Below are 20143 nucleotides of genomic sequence, written 5' to 3'. Positions count from 1 at the left end.
GGAGTGTAAATTAGTGCAGCCGTTATGGAGAATAATATGGAAGTTCCTCAAAAAAACTAGAAATAAAATTACCATATGCCCCAGCAATCCCACTTCTGGCTTTATGTCCCAAGGAATTAAAATCAGTATGCAGAAGAGATATCTACACTCCCATGTTTATTGCAGCATTATTCACTGTAGTTGAGATATGGAAACAACCTAAGTGTCCATCAGTGAATGAATGGATATAGAAAATGTGGTATGAATACACAGTGAAATACTATTCAGCCTTATAAAAGGAAATGCTGTGATTTGTGACAACATGGTTGAACCTGGAGGACATTGTTGCCAAGTGAAATAAGCCAGGCACAGAAAGATACTGCATGGGGCTGGACGTGGTGGCCCACGCCTGTGATCCAAGCACTTTGGGAGGCTGAGGTGGGTGAATCACCTGAGGTCAAGAGTTCGAGACCAGCCTGGCCAACATGGTGAAACCCCCGTCTCTATTAAAAATACAAATATTAGCCGGGTGTAGTGGCGAGCACCTGTAATCCCAGCTACTTGGGAGACTCAGGCAGGAGAATCACTTGAACCATTGAGGCAGAGGTTGCAGTGAGCTGAAATCACGCCAGTGCACACCAGCCTGGATGACAGAGTGAGACTTTGTCTCAAAGAAAAAAAAGATACTGCATGATCTCATATATATGGAATCTACAAAAGTCAAATTTGTAAAAGTTTGGGGATATTCTTAACTATAATTCTAAAACTTATTAGTTTTTTTGGCCATTAATTTCATGAAATTCTTGCCACCAATTTCATTTTCTTGTCTCACTGAGTTGTTTACAGTCTCATTCTGTTTGTTTTCACTTTTCTTCCCAATCCTGTTCTTTGTCCAGAGACTAATAGTGATTATAATGAAAATGGGAAGGAGATGGTGAAAAAGAAGAAACCTGGGGAATCTGTCATTTGGGAAATTTTTATTTTAATATTTAAGAAATGGCTATTATTTAATTAAGATAAAAATAACATTTTAGGTTTTTTCTTGTTTTCTTTTGGAGGGAATTAAACTTGGGACAGTGATCTCTTTAAAACATTCAGGTAAGAAAGCTTGCCTGGGGCAAGTGAAAGAGACCATCTCTTAGGAATACAGCATGAAGTGCGGTATTTATGTTATTGTAAATAGTTTCCTTTTCCTCTTCTAGAACTTACCTATAGTGAGTAATATGGGCCTGTCATGAAAATGTGTAATTTCATTTGTTGTTTATTTTCTTTATATCTTTTTTTAATAGAAAATACTGCAGTTTCTACCTGAACGAATTTTCTTTCGATGGCATTACCAGAGTATAGGTAAGAACAATTAAAAATTTTTTAGTAATATGAATTTCTTCCAGTTGAATTTTCAGTAATGTTTTATATAATTGATATCATCAAGATAGCTTATAGAAAGGAATATTAATAAGGGTATGGTATTATGGTAATGAAAACCAAGACAAGTTCAACCCTGACTTTGGAGACAAATATGTCTCTCTCTTCCTCTGTGTGCTCCTTAGAGTATAGTTCATAGGCCAGCAGCATAAGCCTCACCCAGAAGCTTGTTAGAGATTCAGAATCTCAGGCCCCAGCCGGACCTCCTGAATCACAGTAGTGTGTATTTTTTTTTTTTTTTTTTCTTTGAGATGGAGTCTTGCTCTGTCACCTAGGCTGGAGTGCAGTGGTGTGATCTCGGCTCACTGCAACCTCCGCCTCCTGAGTTCAAGTGATTCTCCTGCCTCAGCCTCCCGAGTAGCTGGGATTACAGGCATGCGCCACCATGCCCGGCTAATTTTTTTTTTTTTTGTATTTTTAGTAGAGATGGGGTTTCACCATGTTGGCCAGGCTGTCTTGAACTCCTGGCCTCAAGCGATCCACCCGCCTCGGCTTCCCAAAGTGCTGGGATTATAGGTGTAAGCCACCGTGCCCAGCCAAGAGAATTCTTGTTCTTTAAGCCTGTATCATTGACTGAAAATTATTCTCTTTGAATGCTTTAGGATGTGGCATTGAGAGGAAACTTGAAATAAAGCAAGTTACCACAGCTGCCTTTTCTGTCCAGCTTTTAACATCTAACATCTCATCCCACTTGAATATACACAGCACAGCTGGAGTAATTCTGGGAAATCAATCGTGAATTCTGCCTTCCGTTTTAAACAGTGTCTCCTTCAATCCCCTGCCGTACAAGAGTCTAGCATTTCCTACAAGATTTCTTACTTACCAGATGATTGTTATTTGTGGAGAGTGTGACCTTATGATGGAATCTAACTCTGTTTGATCATTCATTCATTCAAATATTTGTTGAGGGAGAGACATTTGTGTGCAAAGTTCTGGGACAGAAACTAAGAATATATCACCATTCTTGTATTGTATAGGCCTTTTGCCCAGTCAGGGGATAGATGAGAAAAATAATTACAGCAAAATTGTCTCTATGAAAGAAGTATGATGATAACAAAAAAGAAAAGTTGAATAATTCTGTTCAGAGGAATTGAGGAAGGCTTCAAGAGAGGTAACTTTGATCTGAGCCTTGAAAGATGAACAGGTGCAGCGTGGAAAGGGTTTTCTGGGTGGGAGATCAATATGTACAAAGTTGTGGAACCTGAAAGAATGCAACATGATTAGTGGATATTCCAAAATTCCGAATCCTAAATTTCATTTAGGATTATTCAATTATTAAAATTGAATTGACTCTTATAGAAACTGAATTATTTGAAGTTATATGTTCTTAATTTAAAAAAGTGTATATGTCAATTGAACCAAATGTGTAAATCATTACTTTAAGATAGTGCCTTTATCTTTAAATATTTCAAATACACAAAGAAAGTTTTCCTTTAAATTTTAGAGAGTTCTCCATCGCATTTCTGCTTAATTGAGACTTTCAGCTTGTGTTTTTAAATTAAAGTAAAAATAAAAATTTAAATATAAGGTATAATCCAAAGAGACATCATGGGGATTTGTGGTGCTCCATGGTACCATAGGAATGGCTGACAATGAGAAATAACTGCATGCAGTATTTTTTATTTGTGCTACATATAATCCTTCTTCAATTTTGTTTTTATCATTTGTATGAAAACTATGCTAATTTTCTTTAGATAGCACTTTAGAATGTCTGAAGATTAGGCTCTTCACAGCATGAATAAACTTATTAGGACTATGTGTGAAAATTAATTTGCATTTGTGTTGTGAAACTATGTGTCTAGTAGGCAGCGTGTAGTATTATTTTAATTCTGCCTAATACCACATAAACTGGTTAAAATTGCTGGTGCAAGTAGCTTTTTACCCAGTTTGGCAGCATCTTAGCAAGAACAATGACTGGAGGCCTCAGACTCCTCAATTGAGATTGCCAAATACTGAGTTTCCTGAGCCATCTAATAGCAGTATGTGTTGTTTATCCGGTGTGCAGAACAAGCTGTTGCTGTAAAGTGGTCAGAATGAATAATATTTCAGAATGCTGAAATATGAGCATTTGCATGTAAAATAATCCACATTTATTACTGATGCTTATATACTTAAAGTCAAACAGGCTCTTTTCAGACAAATATATTTTTGCATGATAATCATATTGGGTGGAAATTGGTGTTGACACAGGTCCACATCGCTTCTACAGTGATCTTTACTAGATGTGTTTTGGAATCAGGCATTTTCAGATTTTAGAATGACAGTGTGGTGCGTTGATGTACAATGAAACAAATAAATTAGAACATCAAGACAATCTTAACATAACACTTCCAGTGGTCTGGGCAGTGCCTTCTCTTCCCGGCCCCAACTAAGCAAGTTATTATTTCTGTAGCTTAAGATAAGAATATGTACCATTAGTGGAATATCTACACACAAGATAGCCTTATTCGGGTGTTGCAGGCATATGAATTCAGATTAGGTTCTGTCCACTAATGACTTACACAGAAGAACTTCAGTTTTCCTTTAATCTTTTGGATTTTGAAATGGTCCATAAGAGATTATGGATTTGTAATTATATACATATATACCTCACTGTACCTATTGAATTATTTCCAGTTTATTTGGATTTTTAAAACTGTTACCATTAGTCAGTCCAGGTCTTGACTGAGTTGTTGTAGAAACTTAGAAACTGTAGGGAAATACCAGGTATCAAAGGAAAGGAATATGCTTTAAATATGTCTTCAGCATTGGCATCCTGACTTTTACAAAACCTCTGAGTCTTGGGCAAGGAGGGGCCTTCTCACCAACCAGTGTCTGATATTCTAGGTAGCAAATATTCCTTACCTACTAGGGAGGACACTCCTATACTAATGTCTTACTAATTAAATGTTACTGCAGCTGGTGGGAGACAGGGTATTCTGAAATGTTGGGTTAAAACCTTGAAGTTGTAGTTATACACCACTGATGCAGTATGCTTCTTGTCCCACACTGCAAATGACAGTGTCTCTAAGCAGAGAAACCTAAAATAAGGGCAACTGCTGTATTCTATGAGTCTCAAAAGCCACATTTTATCCTGAGAAGAAAGAAAATAATTTGAAACATCAACCACCACAGTGCTTGAAGTCTGTTTCTTATCATGTCATCTTATTTTGTCTGTAGAAAACAGAGACATTCTATTTCTCTTAAAACTGCTTTTAAATGGGAGGGATAGTCTGCGGTTTTTCTTTGTTTTGGTTTTTAATGGCTGGCTCCTTGCTTTAAATCGTTGAATGAGGAAACATATTTGAACTCGTAAGTTTTGCTATGTGAAATGAACATGGGTTCATTATTCCATCTGGAGGTATTTCTTCAAGTGATGTTTGTAGAGCAACATGACCAGGGGAGTGGTTGGCACAATACTCATGAGCTCTGCATTGTATGCTAATATACAACTCAACTATTTGTAAATTTCCATTACTGACTACGAAAGAAAAAATTGTTTATCAAATTGTTTCTGAAGTCATTTTTTAGGCCAGTAAATCATGGTGGATAAAGGTGACTGCTTGACATCTCATTTCTGGGCAATAATTAGAACTGATAGAGAGTGAGGCAATGGCAAAGAATGGCACTGGCAGCAAAGCAGGGATATTTGGTATAAGGGCGGGCTGCGCATCGTCAACACAGGACTTAAGTTATATGTGTGTTCACTTTAAGAAGGCTTACTGCTCTGGAGCCTCTAGAAACCAAGTTTCCTATCTCATTCAGTGTACAGTGCTGTGCCCGAACTCAATAATTATTTGTTAGGTAGGCAGAAGGATATATTTTGTATTAGAGATGTTTTATATAAAAAATGTTAAAAATGAATAATTCCTAGGTTTAAAGGGGTGGGGTTCAGTTATTGGAAAATTCACATATGTGCAATACCTCATATGTTTTTTATGAGTCATTATTAAATCTAGTTTGTTCACCTAGGTTTTTTATATACATAGTGTAAAAACCAAGGGCCTAACTAAGCTGAAAATTTGTTTTTTGCTTTTTAAGTGTATTCCAGGCTTTGTGCCTGGGACTAACCAGTGGCCCCACATTGCCTGGGATGTGAACATAGCCTCTGACCAGTCTCATTTCTCAAGGTCCCTACTGCCCACTGGGTCCTAACTTTTCCTTGGGAGCCTGAGTCTGGCAGCTTTCCCTGGTCCCCTCATTCAGACCATACCATACCTCACTCTTCCTGAGAGAGCAGAGTTTCCCTGTGCACTTCACACAGGACTCCCTCAGAAGTGCATCACAGCCAGGCTGGGTGAAATCAGGGGCCCCACATGCCTCCATGTTCAGCAGGAGATGTCTGGAACTAATGCCCCTGGTAGCTTAGGGGCCAACTCACCTGGTGTTTTTCCATGCCCTCTCAGGGTGCTTTTACCGTTGCTGCTCTGTGCTTCTTCCCCTCCCAGGCACTTCTTTGTGTTTTGCCCTCTGGGGGGTCCTCTTCTTGCATTAAACAATAGCCCTGAAACCTCAGCCTCTTTCTTTCACCTCTCTGACCACCTGAAACCTGACTTTTGTCTGAAGCTCCTCTGTCTCCCTCAGGAGTGGGGGTGAGATCATGGTCTTTCTTTTCTCCCATGCCAATTCTAGACATCAGCCACCATTCCCTCTGTGGAAACCTCTGTCCCTTTTACATGCCATCTTCTACCTCCTGGTTGCTGCCATGTCTTTTGACCTCCTGCTCGCTTGCCTTCCCCCCATCCCCCATGGCTTTGTTCTCTCCTAGCCCTTTTCCTTCATGCCAAGTTACCCATCAGCCCCCACCGCAATCCTCTGTGCCTCAATGGCTTCAGACACTGATCTCTGTCTTGACCACATCCTCCATTCTCCTGATCTTTGACCCAGTCACTTCCAGGTCGCCTGATCTTTTTTTCTTATATTAAAAAATAATATTTATGGGGGGTGGTTAACAATTTATACACAGTAAATTACATATATTTGAAATGCATATTTTGATAAGTTTTGACATAGGTGTACATATATGAAATCATTACTACCATCAAGATAATGAACATAGGTACTACCCCCGAAAGTTTCCTCATCCCACTTGGTAATCCCGCTCTCCCATCTTTTCTCATCTCATCCCCCAGTCCCTAGGCAACCACTGATCTGCTTTTCTGGCCCTTGTAGACTAGCTTGCATTTTCTAGAGTCTTACATAAGTAGAATCATGAAGTATACTGTACTCTTCTTTGTTTGGCTTTTTTCACTTGGCGTAATTATTTTAGGGTTTATTTATATTATTTCATGAATTAATAGTTCATTCCTTCTAATTTCTGAGTAGTACAGTATTCCATTGTGTGGACATATCATAATTCCATAATTTATTCAGGTATTGATGGTCATTTGGATTGTTTCTAGCATCTGGGGCTATTGTAAGTAAAGCTACTATAAACATTTATGCTCGTCTTTGTGTGAACATATGGTTTCCTGTCTCTTGGGAGTGGAATGGCTGAACCACGTAACAGTGTATGTTTAACTACTAGACTGTTTTCCAAAGTGGTTGTACCATTTTATATTCCTACCAGCAACATAAGAGCTCCACTTATTCCACGTTCTCTTCAACATTTGTTATGATCAGTCTTTTTATTTTAGTGATAGTGGTATCTCGTTGACTAATAATAATAATCTTAAGCATCTTTTTATGTGCTTATTTGCCATTTCTTTGTCTTCTTTGGTGAAGTTCAAATCTATTGTCCATTAAAAAAAATCTCAGATCGATGCCTTGGAAATATTTTCTCCCCATTTCTGGCTTGTCTTTTCATTCCCTTAATAGTGTCTTTGGAAAAGTTGAAGTTTTTAATTTTTAAGAAATCCAGTTAATCAGTTTTTTCTTTTATGTATTGTGCTTTTGGTGTCATGTGTAACAAATGTTTGCCTAACCCAAAGTCACAAAGATCTTCTATGTTTTCATATAGCAGTTCTATAGTTTAGGTCTTTGATCCATTTTGAGCTAATTTATGTTAATTTCAAATTTTTAGTGGAATGCTGGTTCCTCATGCTTAGTGTGGATCTTGTAGTGCCAGGAAGTTCTCTGCTCGTATTCCACTGGCCTCTTCTAGCAGGCTTGGCATACCGTTAGCCCAGAGGGAGTTTCTCTCTTTCTTGCTCCTTGTTTGATGCTGATGGTGTACTGCATTGTGTATAATTTGGTTTGAAGTGTGATATTGAGAAGGAGGTTTTAAAAAATTAAAACTAAATAAGAAAAGATTTCATAATGTTAAAGTTTTAGGTGAGAAATATCTGTATGATCTCCTGGCCTTAAAAATATTATTAAAAGATCTTTAAAAGATTGTTACTTGTTGAAAGAGAAATTGTCAAATGTGACAATTCTTACAATCTAAAATGAGAAGCAAAGAAATAGATTTTGAAAATATTATTGATGAATTTGCTTTCTTCAGAGCCAGGAAAGTAATATTATAATACATTCTTTGTTATAAATAAAATATTTAAACTAATGCTGTGAGTTTTAATACATCCAATTTTACATTTTTAAGCTACTTTAATGTTCTGTACAAGAAAAAAATTAAAAATACATAGAAACAGACATACAAAAGTATACCCTTTTTCTTTTCCCTCTGGTTCCTATATGGTTCAGCGGAACATTAGTATTTAAAAATTTAATATTGTTCGTTATGGATTCTTTGCATTTTTTAAAATGCAATTTTTAAAAACCATTGCATGAAAATATTTATCTTGATTGAGTTTTTTAGTATCCCTTAAATTTTTTTCAGAATCTACACTCTTCTCTCACTAGTCACAGCCCTGACGTTTTTACTGCCTCTTCAAAAGTAGTAAGACTTACATTCAAAGGATATTTATGGTTAAAATGTAGTAAAAGTTAGCCAATAGAAATTAGAAATTCATAGAATCAGCCCAAGTAATTAGATCTCATTTACTTATTCTTTCAGTTATTCCCGTGGTCAAGGCACAGAAGAGGTGGGGTGGGTATAATTATAGTTTGGATAAGAAGTTTAAAAATCCAAACAGGCATGACATATATAGAGGAACTTAAAAATTAAAACAAAATGAGAGATGACTTGATAATGTTAAAGTAGAAATATCTTTGTGAACTTAAGGCCTTAACAAATACCTACAGAGGGCTGGGCGCAGTGGCTCACACCTGTAATCCCAGGACTTTGGGAGGCCAAGGCGGGTGGATCACCATATGGTGAAACCCCATGTCTACTAAAATACAAAAAATTAGCCAGGCATGGTGGCGCATGCCTGTGGTCTTAGCTACTCAGGAGGCTGGGGAACAAGAATCACTTGAGCCCTAGAGGCGGAGGTTGCAGTAAGCTGAGATCGCGCCACTGCACTCCAGTTTAGGCTACAGAGTGAGACCCCATCTCAAAAAAAAAAAAAAAAAAGCCCTACAGAGGCCAAGCAAGGTTCTCAGCTACTTATTACCAGTCCTCATGCTATGTGCCTCCACTGCACAAGTTTTTCTTGCTAATATTTTTTTTTATTATTAAAAAAGAATTCCTTAGAGAATAGCTGATGCCCTGTCCTGTGTGGAAAATGTGCTTACCACATACCCGGCACTGTTCTGTGCATTTATATATATTAACTTGTTTAAATCTCACTGTCAGTTGTCTGATAGGTACTATTGTCACCCCATTTTACAGATGAGAAAACTCAGGCATAGTGAGATGAAGTTACTAACTTAGGTTACAGTTAATAAATGCAGAACCTAGATTTGAACCCTAGCAGTCTAGCTTCTGAATCTGACTTATAACTGCTAAGCTGTACTGCTTCCCATGTACAAACGAGTTTTTCAATACAACAGAATAGACTAGATCAAATACATATGTATTAGTTTTCTGTTGCTGCTGTAACAAATTACCAGATAAATTTTAAAAAGTTTGGGACCATTGACCAATATGGGTCATGTGTTCTATATGTCTGCATGTAATGCCCTTTCTATATGTATTTTTCTCCTCTGTGTGTAGAGAACAGTGGTTATAGGCATCTGTAGGTAGTCCAAATACTTAAAAAACAACACTAACGGCCGGGCACGGTGGCTCACACCTGTAATCCCAGCACTTTGGGAGGCCGAGGCGGGTGGATTGCCTGAGCTCAGGAGTTTGAGATCAGCCTGGCTAACACGGTGAAACCCTGTCTCTACTAAAATACAAAAAATAGCCTGGTGTGGTGGTATGCACCTATAATCCCTGCTACTCAGGAGGCTGAGGCAGGAGAATTGCTAGAACCCAGGAGGTGGAGGTTGCAGTGAGCCGAGATCGTACCACTGCACTCCAGCCTGAGCAACAGAGCAAGACTCTGTCTCAAAAAAGAAAAAAAAAAAAAAAAAAAGCACCACCACCACCAAAAACAAGCCAGACCCATCTTAACAAGGGGAAGGACTAACAAGCACCAATGCTCACACACAATGGCCAGGAGAAAGTATTTCCAAGAATATGTTGCAAGATGATGGATTAGCCAGATGGCTGGAAAGAGAACTGTCTGTGCAGACTTTATCATTAGGTCTCCTGGGAGGTCTAGTATCTGTTGGCTCTGCCAGCCACCATGAGGTCCTCATAAGGCGTAATGAAGTAGATGTTAAACTGACTTAGAGCAAACTGTCCAAGAATGGATGAACATGGGGACAAAGAACAAGGCCCCAGGTTGAGGAAAGGTGTGGGCTAGATGGACACTTGAACCTTAGCTGTGACAGAGCCAGCCTAGTAAATGCTGGCTCTAGACCAAAAATTACTGGATACAGTTTTGTGAAGGGAGAAGTTGGGGAAGGGGAGACACTTTTGCTTCATTCACTCAAGCACAAACTATTAGTTATTTAAGTGCTAGAACCTAGTCTGAGTCATGATGATGAGTTTCCTCCGAGCCCTAGTGTTAGTGGTTACGAACAGTAGAATCGTTCTAAAAGGTTCCTTCGGATTGCCAGTGATTTTGTTCTGGCTAATGAATTTCTAAAGAGTATGCATTTAGTGATTATATATGTATTTATCAATGTAGCTGTGGCTTGTATCAGTTGCCAAAACACTGGCTCTCTTGTTAGAGGAGCTCTATGAAATTCATTGGTGGAGTAAATATGATTTGATGTCCAGTTGTTAAAGAGCTATCACAAACTTTTCCTCAGAGGATCTAAGTAATTTTTTTCTTAAAAGATCTGAAATTTGACTGAGAGAAAAGTTCTCTTGCCTCAGATTTTCAGTATATTTCTGTTTTAAAAGATCATCTCCTTTTTTGAGGTTAAGATCCCGTGTTAGAGGCTACGTAAGACATTTAGGTGGGGTTGCCATCTCCATACTGAGGTCATGAATACATTTATAGAAGACTTAGTAATAGTGTTCTGTCCTCCTAAGAGAAGCTTTTCTCATTCTAGTGGGCTGCAGCACCAGTTTTTGTAGTTGACTGGAGTTCCGAGTCAGCCTTGATTCTGCCTCCTTGACAGTGACCAAAGCGCTCCGCTAGAGGATTTATTGATGGACCAAACCCCATAAATGTGATTGTCATTGCCAGGAGAGAAACATGCCATTCTAAGTATTTGTAAAATGTTCTTGTAAAAATGTTTTGTGAGCAGTTGTTTTACATTATTTTTACCTTTAGAGATTTAAAAAAAAAGTATCCATTTTATGCATGACAAGAGATATATGCACATAATCCACTGTGGGCATTTGGCTTACCTTAATATCAATCATTTTGACTGTTTTAAAAGAATTCTGAAGAGATGCATACTTAAGGTACTTTTATCTTGAAAACGTCTTTCCCTCTGTGACATTGCTTTGCTTCTGAAGGTCAGCCTTCTTCCTTTTATTTTTAAAAAGTATATTTTTGTCATAAGTACATATTTTCTTAAAATAGATCTTTGATATGCATTTATATACTCTATTTATAATTCATTATTTTAAACTTTCAGGCTCAACTTTAAAGAAGCTTCTACACACTGGAAATTCTATTAAGGTATTTATTTTATTGTGTAATGACATTTTTTATTATTCTTAAATGTGTTAATGCCACAGAGTAACCATGTTAGGGCATTTTGGAAAAAAAGATCTTTAGAAACCACTTGACTTAGTTTTAATTTTTAATTGAGAAATTATATTGTTAGGGTTTTGTTCTTACATCATAACTTATTGCGAGAGACATTTTAAATAGTATTAGGAGAAAATGGGTTGGGCTTCAGAGTTTAGAGTTCTGAGTTCTAATTCCGATTCTGCTGGGTATGGGTAGGGACCATGGGCAAGGCACTGACTGCTCCAGTTTTATCATCAGAAAAAGGAAGTGCAGTCGCCCTCTAAGCTTCAGAGCTCACATGCTTGATTCTGTCCATCTTGGTAACCTGGTTGTTAAAATTATAGTTGTCTCTAATTAATTTTACTAATTGTGAGAGCCATTGTGGGAGAAAAGAACAACAGGGTCTCACTCTTGAATATTTATTTGTGGCAGATTTATAGGTTAAAATTGGTTTATTTTGAAACGGATATGTCTTTTATTATAACATATACTTCTTGATGCTGAGATAAGATTACCCTAAAACATAAGTGGCAGAAAAAATTCAGCCTGGGATGAATATTTTATGAAAGTTAATTCATTTGGAGTTAATTAAGTTGTGCGAATGCCTTTAATAAGCTAATATATTGGTTGGTTTACATTGGCTTAAACAATCACAGCCTCTTAAAACTTGATATGTTAACTATTTCTTACATGTTGAAAAAAAACGAAGTGAGTTATTCCTGGCATCACTGTAGATTGTATATTTTGTCCCTCTTATTTTAAGGAAATAGGCTTATAGTTAAAACCTATCAGGTTGTTAATCTCATGTTTATAACTACCCTTATTTATATTTAGTTCTCTTAAATACAGTTAACGTATAAAAATTGGAGACTTGTGGTAGAATTTCATAGAAACTTCCCTCTTGTTCAATTAAATATAATTTGATTAGATATACATAGAGCTGGCCAGGCACAGTGGCTCATGCCTGTAACCCCAGCACTTTGGGAGGCCGAGGCAGGCAAATTGCCTGAGGTCAGGAGTTCGAGACCAGCCTGGCCAACATGGTGAAACCCCGTCTCTACTAAAAATACAAAAATTAGCTGGGCATGGTGGCATACGCCTATAGTCTCAGCTACTCGGGAGGCTGAGGCAGGAGAATTGCTTCCACCTGGGAGGCAGAGGTTGCAGTGAGCTGAGATCATGCCACTGCACTCCAGCCTGGGCAACAGAGTGAAACTCCATCCCCCCACCCCCGCCTCAAAAAAAGAAAAAAGATATACATAGAGCCTTCCCTCCCCTCCCCTCCCCTCCCCTCCCCTCCCCTCCCCTCCCCTCCCCTCCCCTCCCCTCCCCTCTCCTCCCCTCCCCTCCCCTCTCGGTCTGATGGCTGAATAGTAATGTTACCACTTATTTTACCTGCTTGGGAGAGGAGGACAGGTGTGAGTGGGCATGGAGGTTTGTGCAGAACAGTGGTGGAGTCCAGGAGTGTGTTTGGAAGTACACTGTGAATTTACCCCGTTAATGGGGCAGTACTGTCACCAGCTGGGGTGTCTGTCCTAGTGTATTTTGGCTTCTATTGGGAGAAAGCAGAATATTTTTATTTATTTATTTTGGCTTTTCTCCACTTTTTGGTTTGGTTTTCTGGCAAAGCCTTGTGTTTGACTTGCAATATTCTTGCTCTGGCGGAGTCAGCACCACCTTGAATTAATTGAAAGGAGATGAGGCAGTCACTCCAGTTGCTGGCATTTGGAGCTCACTACATCTTTCAGCTGCATGTGACATTTTTTCAACCTCTTTTGCTTTTTTTTTTTTAATTGACATAATCTTTTCAGTTATTTAGGAATACAGAAATGGAGGGACATGTGCTTTTGAATTCTAGGAATGGGATGAATTTGAAGTGTAAAGAAAGAAAAAGGACACATCTCCCTATGTTGATGTCTCCTACAGCGCGATGCTGGCAATTCAGAGCATGGCAAAGGTGTTGGAGAAATAAAATAGGGACATAAGGTATAAGAAGAGCTGCTCTGTCTCATTGAGGTTATTTAGCTCCATATCTTCTGATTCTCAAGAACATTATCAACATGGCATATTATAGTGATAGCACATGTAAATTTGGAGGGAGATTATCTTTGTCATTGTTTTTATGGATAATTGAGGCCGTGGGTACTGTTGCCTTACAGAATAAGATACTATTAACAGGAAACACTTACGTAGTGCTTACTGGGAGTTAGCCATTGTGTTATTTGGTTTACATATGTTAACTCAGTCTTTATCATAGTCTTTTGTGGTAAATGTCTTATCATCCTTATTTTACAGATGGGGAGACTAAGGCATGGAGAAGTTAAGTGGTTCTCCATGGGTCCCAGCTAGAAAGTGGCAGAGCTTACATTTGAACCCAGACATTTTGGCTCCAGAACCCGGGCTCTTGACTCTTGTGCTGTATTGCAGCATCCTTGCTTATTTGTCACTAAGTGAAGAACTTGGTTTACTACTTAGCACACCTTTAACTTGTAGTTTTTCTTTCTCAAGACTGATGCTACATTGTAATGCATTTCTGTAAATACATGTGTTTCATTTTCATTGTTTTTAATTTTGTTTTTAGATAAGATGTGAAGGAATCAGGCTGTTTCTTCTGTGGCTTCAAGCACTTCAGACAAACTGTGCAGAAGAGCAGGTGCTGATTTTTGCTTGCCTGGTGCCTGGTTTCCCAGCAGTCATGTCATCCAGGGGCCCTTGCACACTGGAGACACTCATCAATCCCAGCCCTAGTGTAGCTGATGGTAAGTTATGTTAGCAGATCTCCCATGTTGAAATTACTCTTGAACTTACATTGAGGAATTCTTACTTTTTCATTTTCTTGAATAGAAATCCTGATGGAGTCTGAAGAGGAATTATTCCCCTTTCATATTCACTGTAGATTCTTACATACCTTAGAATCAAAAGACTTGGGGCTTATTTTATATGAAATGAAAACAGGAGAAATGTGCTGAAGTGATGGAAGCAGGAATAGGAGGGGACAGATGTTGGCAGTAGCAGGAAGTAGAGACACATGGGAAGTCTGGACTGGTTTTCTGGCTGTTAATGAGATTAAACTCCACCATCCAAAGCTATTGTTTTTATTGTTCTTATCACTATTGTTCATAAGTGGACATTCATCTGCTCACCAGGATCTTATTTTGCCACTGTATTTTCCTGCATCATCTACGGAAGGACAATAGTGGCCTCATGGGACTATTAACGGTGGTCATTTGTGTCCCGTGAGTTTTCAAGGAACTTGCCTGTTGGGATCATTGATTTATTACTGTATATTGCGTTATTGCTCAATGACTGGCATTTGATCTTGGGCTGACCAAAGCAGAATTTGAATGGGAAAGAATGGTGCAGCAGGAGAAGGCGCTTCGTGGGCATCTGGGCTGTGTTTCCAGGCCCTTTATGCACACTGCCTTGGAGTGTGCTCCTCAGTGTGAGCTGCTTCAGTGGATGGAGAGATGTATTTTAATAGAGACCATTTTTAAAACCCTAAATTCTGTTTAAAATTTAACTTTGGTGAATGAGCTCTCATCATTTTCTGTCCTTTCAGTAAAGATATATCCAGAAGAAATCACTCCACTCCTGCCAGCCATATCAGGGGAGAAGATTGCTGAGGACCAAACCTGCTTTTTTCTTCAAATACTGTTGAAGTATATGGTTATTCAGGTCAGAGAAAAATTATGACTATTTCAGTGATGGGTTTATTCTCAGCAGGAAGAGGAAATATTGCCTCTTTTCCCTCTGTGTATCTATATTTTTCCTCTTTCTTTTTCTTTGAGGTGATTTTATGTGATATTTCAGCAAATGCAGAGTGTGTACCATTTTTTAGGTCACTTCAGCAAGACCAGCTGTATGTACTATTTTGTGAGTGTGTTTAAACCATTTTTCTCTCTTTACTCCTTTCCTACCCCCAATCTCTATGCTTGCAAGACAGGTTGAAGGAGGAGGCGGGCCCAGAGGCTGAACAGGTGGACAGGAATAGGCAGAGCAGACCAGGGGATCTGAAGGGAAGCACATGGAGCGATCTCCTTATGCCATTGGCACAGGCCTACTTTATGTCATGTATTATTTTTCTCATATGCACCAATTGCCTACAGAACTGAAGTAACTGGTTTATGATTTTAATAGGAGATTTGTGACTCCTGGTCTAGATTTCTGAATAATAGTTAGAATAAAATGTACTGACTCTTTTTTCTCAGCAAATACTTCTCTTGTCCTTGAGTTCATCCTGGGTATTGCCCAGTATCTGTCTTCCCCTTCACAACCGAGTTGTTGAAGTAATAATCTCTACTGAGTTCACATCCTCATTCATGTTCTTTTGACACCCACTGTTAGCTGCCTTCTGCCCTGTCACTGCTAAAGTGGCAAGCCCCAAACCACAAGGGTTCTAGGGTCTGCCCAGAAGGAGGGCACACTTCAGGTTTTGCTCTCCTCGTTCTTCGAGGGGATTTGACTACCCCTCCTTCATGAGATTCTCTCCTCTTCTGATATTTTCTCTGGCAATTCTCCTCCCTTCCTTTCACTCCTTTCTAGTTTTCTTTAGGGAACTGTGCTTTTCTCTGCTGTCTCTCAAGATTCAGTACTTGGCTGCTCTTTCTGAATACTTAGCAATTTTGTCCCCTTTCCTTGCCCCTTTGCCTTAGCCAGCAACAGAAACACAGGACTTCACAATCCTGAGAACCTGACTGGGGCATGCTTTCATATTCTGGAAACTCCACATTTGAACTCTAATGGCCCATTCTAGATGCATCTCAAATGCGAGCTGTTCAGAAGTGTTTGGACATTCAATTTATCCTGGAAAATCAACAGAGTATCCAGAACTTGTGTTGGGGGCCTTGGGTTCTCATTCTAGGTGTGTCACTAATGAGTTGTGTGACCTCAGATAAGGCAGATGGAATTGATATAGGATAGAGGTTTGCATGCAGACTGTGAACTTCCTAATTGTGTGCAGAGTTTTAGGTGCATATCTGTGCCTCCTTTCTGCCTTCTCTTCTGTCGATTGAGATGAGTTCTCAGAGCACAGCTTTTGGCAGGTTATGGATGCTGAACCCCGCTGCCCCTGCGGTAGCCAAAGCATCTCATCCCTTTACCTCAGGTGCTGCACAAATTTCATTTTCTAAGTGGGCATGTCAGGAAGGAAGTTGGGAAGCCCTGCTTTAGAGTGCTCTGTGGTCTAACAAGCATTAAGAACCACCGACAGGTCTTCTCTAAGGGCTGTGTTTCCCTAAGTCATGTTGGGGGGTGACTGCACTTGTGTAACCAGGCTGTCCTCCTGGCTCCTGAGGGGCAGTCCCAGCTATTGAGCAGTTTTGGAGTGTTCCCACTATGCAAACACTGATGGGTTTTTGAGGAGGAGGATATTATCTCAACACAATGAAACATTTAAACTTAATCCATAGTGGACTGGCATGCCTGGTTTATCGTAGCCTTTGAATTTTTTTATTACGGAGAATGCATTTTCCAAGATTCCATGGCTTTTGCCTTTTGATATTGATTTTACATGTAGGTAACATTGGATGAAATTCTTGAGAGGGATTGTTTCTTTAATTTCTATTTATTATAAATGGCCTTTTTCTGAGTTTAGAAAAAAGCACCTGATTGTTTGTGACTAAATATTTTAAAGGCACAAGGAATGTTAGATAATTACAAAAAATGTAGAGAAAAAATATGGGCATGATACATTACAGCACGTTATAAAAGATACGATATCATTGAGCAATTTGGTTCTAAGTAAAAATGCTGTTTTTAACATAGTTACTGTTTTGTTTTGAAGTATTCATTCCTGCCATCTTTTGAGCTTTGTTATTATTTCATTACATGATTGTCAATATTATTTGTCATTTTTTACATTTAGGTTAGGAATTTTAGTAACATAACAACACTTCAGTTTAGTATATGTTAATTTGAAATATAAATATACATATGTTCTTTTCCACATATTATCCAAAGGCTGCGAGCTTGGAGTGGAAGAATAAGGAGAATCAAGATACTGGTTTTAAATTTCTTTTTACATTGTTTCGAAAGTATTATCTTCCTCATTTATTTCCATCATTTACTAAGTTAACAAACATCTACAAACCTGTACTTGGTAAGTACTGTTGGAGCCGTGTATAGAGGATATCCAAAGGAAAGCTATGCAGTCTCTTTCAAAGTGACCTTTGATTATTTTAAAGTAAAATAGTCATTTTATTTTTGTATTGAATGGTAACTTTATTATTAAATGTTTAAAGTTTCTTAATAAGTGATTTTAATTATTTGTACCAACTAAGATATACCTCAGCTCACAGCAGTAAAAGGGAACCATGGCTCCGATACTCAGAAATAATTTGAAATGTATTTATGATATTTTTGGTATAATTACATTGTCATCTTTTAATGTAAAAATCTCTGCGTTTCCTAAAGTCTTTCCTTGTGGGTGGTGGGGTATGGCGACCTCAGGCTTTGCTCAGTGACTGGAGGCCAGCCCAAGGCAAACAGCTGCCATTGTATGCCTTTTATTTTATGCTGGGTCCTGCATCCAGCAGCTACTACTGACAGGTGCTTATGGAGAACCAAATTTTAGGTGATTGGACAAGCTATGGACAGTAAGCCCCAGAGGACTAGGAAACAGAAAGGAATTTCCAATTTGGCTCCTAATGTTTTTTTCTTCTGTAAGAAATGAGGACTCACAGGACAGAAGCATCCCTTAGAGTGGTAAAGGTGGGGGTCAAATCTTCCTCAGGTAAAACTAGTTCAAATGAATAATTAAAAACAGTTTTGGAGGGGAAGTGGTGACATGAGATGTTACTTTTTTGGGGAACATGGTCACCTGATTGAGTTGTCTGTACTCTGTGTGTTTCTATGTATGCATACACACACACACACACACACACACACACACACACACACACACACACACACACACACACACACACACACACGGAGAGAAGCCAAAACTTGGTGCGTTTTGAAAGATGTAGAATTACTGACTTTTAGGTGCACTGGGACATGTATTTCTTTAGCTATATATATGTGAATATTTTTTCAAAATTTGTTTCTGATTTTATATGTAGTCTAAATTCATTTTAAAAACATGGTATATTGTTAATATTCCTAGATTAAAAGTTATTTGTTGATCATTTTTCTGCCTCATACAGGTATTCCAGATATACAAAAATTATTAAGATAGAGAGTTGAACTTATGGCAAGTAGTATCTCAAATCCAATACCATATAATTTTCATATTGATTATGGAATTTAAAGAATGAGAAACTGACTTCTTATTAAGTCTTTGGAAAAGGTAGCATTTGATGCCTCAAAGGTGAAATGTGACTTTCTTAATTCTTTTAAATATAAAGTAGATGATATTGATTCTGTTTCATTGGATTCATCTAAAGGGAAAAGGATATAAAACTCTAAAGTTCAGTGGATTTAATCACTGCAGTGTTAGATGTTAAAATACCTAAAATGATGTTTTAAAAGTTCATATATACTTTTACATTTGTTCCAGCTATAAAATAAAATTAAATTAGGTATAATGTATGTGAAAAGATGTTTACTATTATAGTCTCATGTAATTTATCAAAATTGTTAAAAATAGTTGTTAGCTTAGTTTTTCCATAGCTGTATATCATAGATACATAAACAATCACCATCATCACCCATTCTCAGTCAGATCACAAGGCGGAATCAGAAAGGAGCCTACCAAAAAAATGCCATTTTTAATAATTGGCGGTTCTTCATTCTTAGTTGCTATTTAGACAACAAAAAATTGGATTTAATTGGAAACCAAAACATTTGTAGGGATTACATAATGTTATGATTTATTAACCTAATCAATCATGTGTTCTTTCTTCTACCAGACATCCCCCATTTGAGACCAAAGCCTGTGTACATTACTACAACTCGAGACAATGAGAACATTTACAGTACAAAAATTCCATATATGGCAGCTCGTGTTGTTTTTATTAAGTGGATTGTAACCTTCTTTTTGGAAAAAAAGTATCTAACTGCAACACAAAACACTAAAAATGGAGTTGATGTATTGCCTAAAATCATCCAGGTATGCCATTCGTCATCTTTTTATCTGTTAATGCTTGTGTAATAAAATACACTGGAACATAGCCAAAGTTATTGATTATTAGAGTTATTGGTTCTTACAAGTTGTTGGTTATAGGTAAGTGATTTTATTGGCCTACCCTGTCTGTAATGCCAAGGTTTCAGAGGGAGTTGTGAGTTTGAATCATTTGCTGTGCATTGTTGGGACTGCCATGATGATGCAATCTCGGGAGCCATTTTGAGAAGATGGCTGTTGTGTGCACACTCCTGGCTCCTCCTCATTCTCCTCACTTGAGTACCAGTGGCCTCTGGGCATGAGAACAGAGGCCTGTCTTACCTTCACCAAGCCCCAGTAGCTGGAAGGCACTTAGGAAACTGTAAGTGGCCCCTGGAAAGGACCTGTGAAGCTGCCGAGCACCCTCTGGCATCTCAGGAGAGGGAAGTAGATCAGCAGCTCAGGATTTGGGGCTGGCTGTTGAGCAATGGTGGGGCCACTAGAAGAGAAGGCCACCTCTGCCCAGAGGCCTTCAGAAGAGACCTCTCCTTGTGTGGGGCCTGCTGTGCTTTTTCTCTCTTGGCCTTGGTCAGCCATACACAACTGGGGGCTTTCCCAACACGCTGAGTTGCTTAGGGACTTGGTGTGGAGCACTACCATTTGTGGAGGTCAGAGAGCAGCCACTTCACTAAGGGATCAT

The 20143-nt window shown here is 38.5% G+C and overlaps 1 protein-coding gene across 7 annotated transcripts in view; it reads left to right on the top strand.

Moving 5' to 3' along the window:
* The window catches only part of RALGAPA2 (Ral GTPase activating protein catalytic subunit alpha 2), a 325720-nt gene that overhangs the window by 58072 nt on the left and 247505 nt on the right, over positions 1 to 20143 (top strand). For all 7 annotated transcript variants that reach the window (XM_055373507.2, XM_055373512.2, XM_063702324.1 and 4 more), the window contains exons 4-9: positions 1269 to 1326; positions 11305 to 11348; positions 13984 to 14161; positions 14962 to 15077; positions 17361 to 17499; positions 19253 to 19452. In XM_055373507.2, the coding sequence (XP_055229482.1) occupies positions 1269 to 1326; positions 11305 to 11348; positions 13984 to 14161; positions 14962 to 15077; positions 17361 to 17499; positions 19253 to 19452 (735 nt within the window). The remainder of the gene's footprint in view (positions 1 to 1268; positions 1327 to 11304; positions 11349 to 13983; positions 14162 to 14961; positions 15078 to 17360; positions 17500 to 19252; positions 19453 to 20143) is intronic.

This window comes from Gorilla gorilla, chromosome 21, assembly GCF_029281585.2.
Source record: "Gorilla gorilla gorilla isolate KB3781 chromosome 21, NHGRI_mGorGor1-v2.1_pri, whole genome shotgun sequence".
Taxonomy (NCBI): Eukaryota; Metazoa; Chordata; class Mammalia; order Primates; family Hominidae; genus Gorilla; species Gorilla gorilla.
This window is presented reverse-complemented; position numbering and strand designations above follow the sequence as displayed.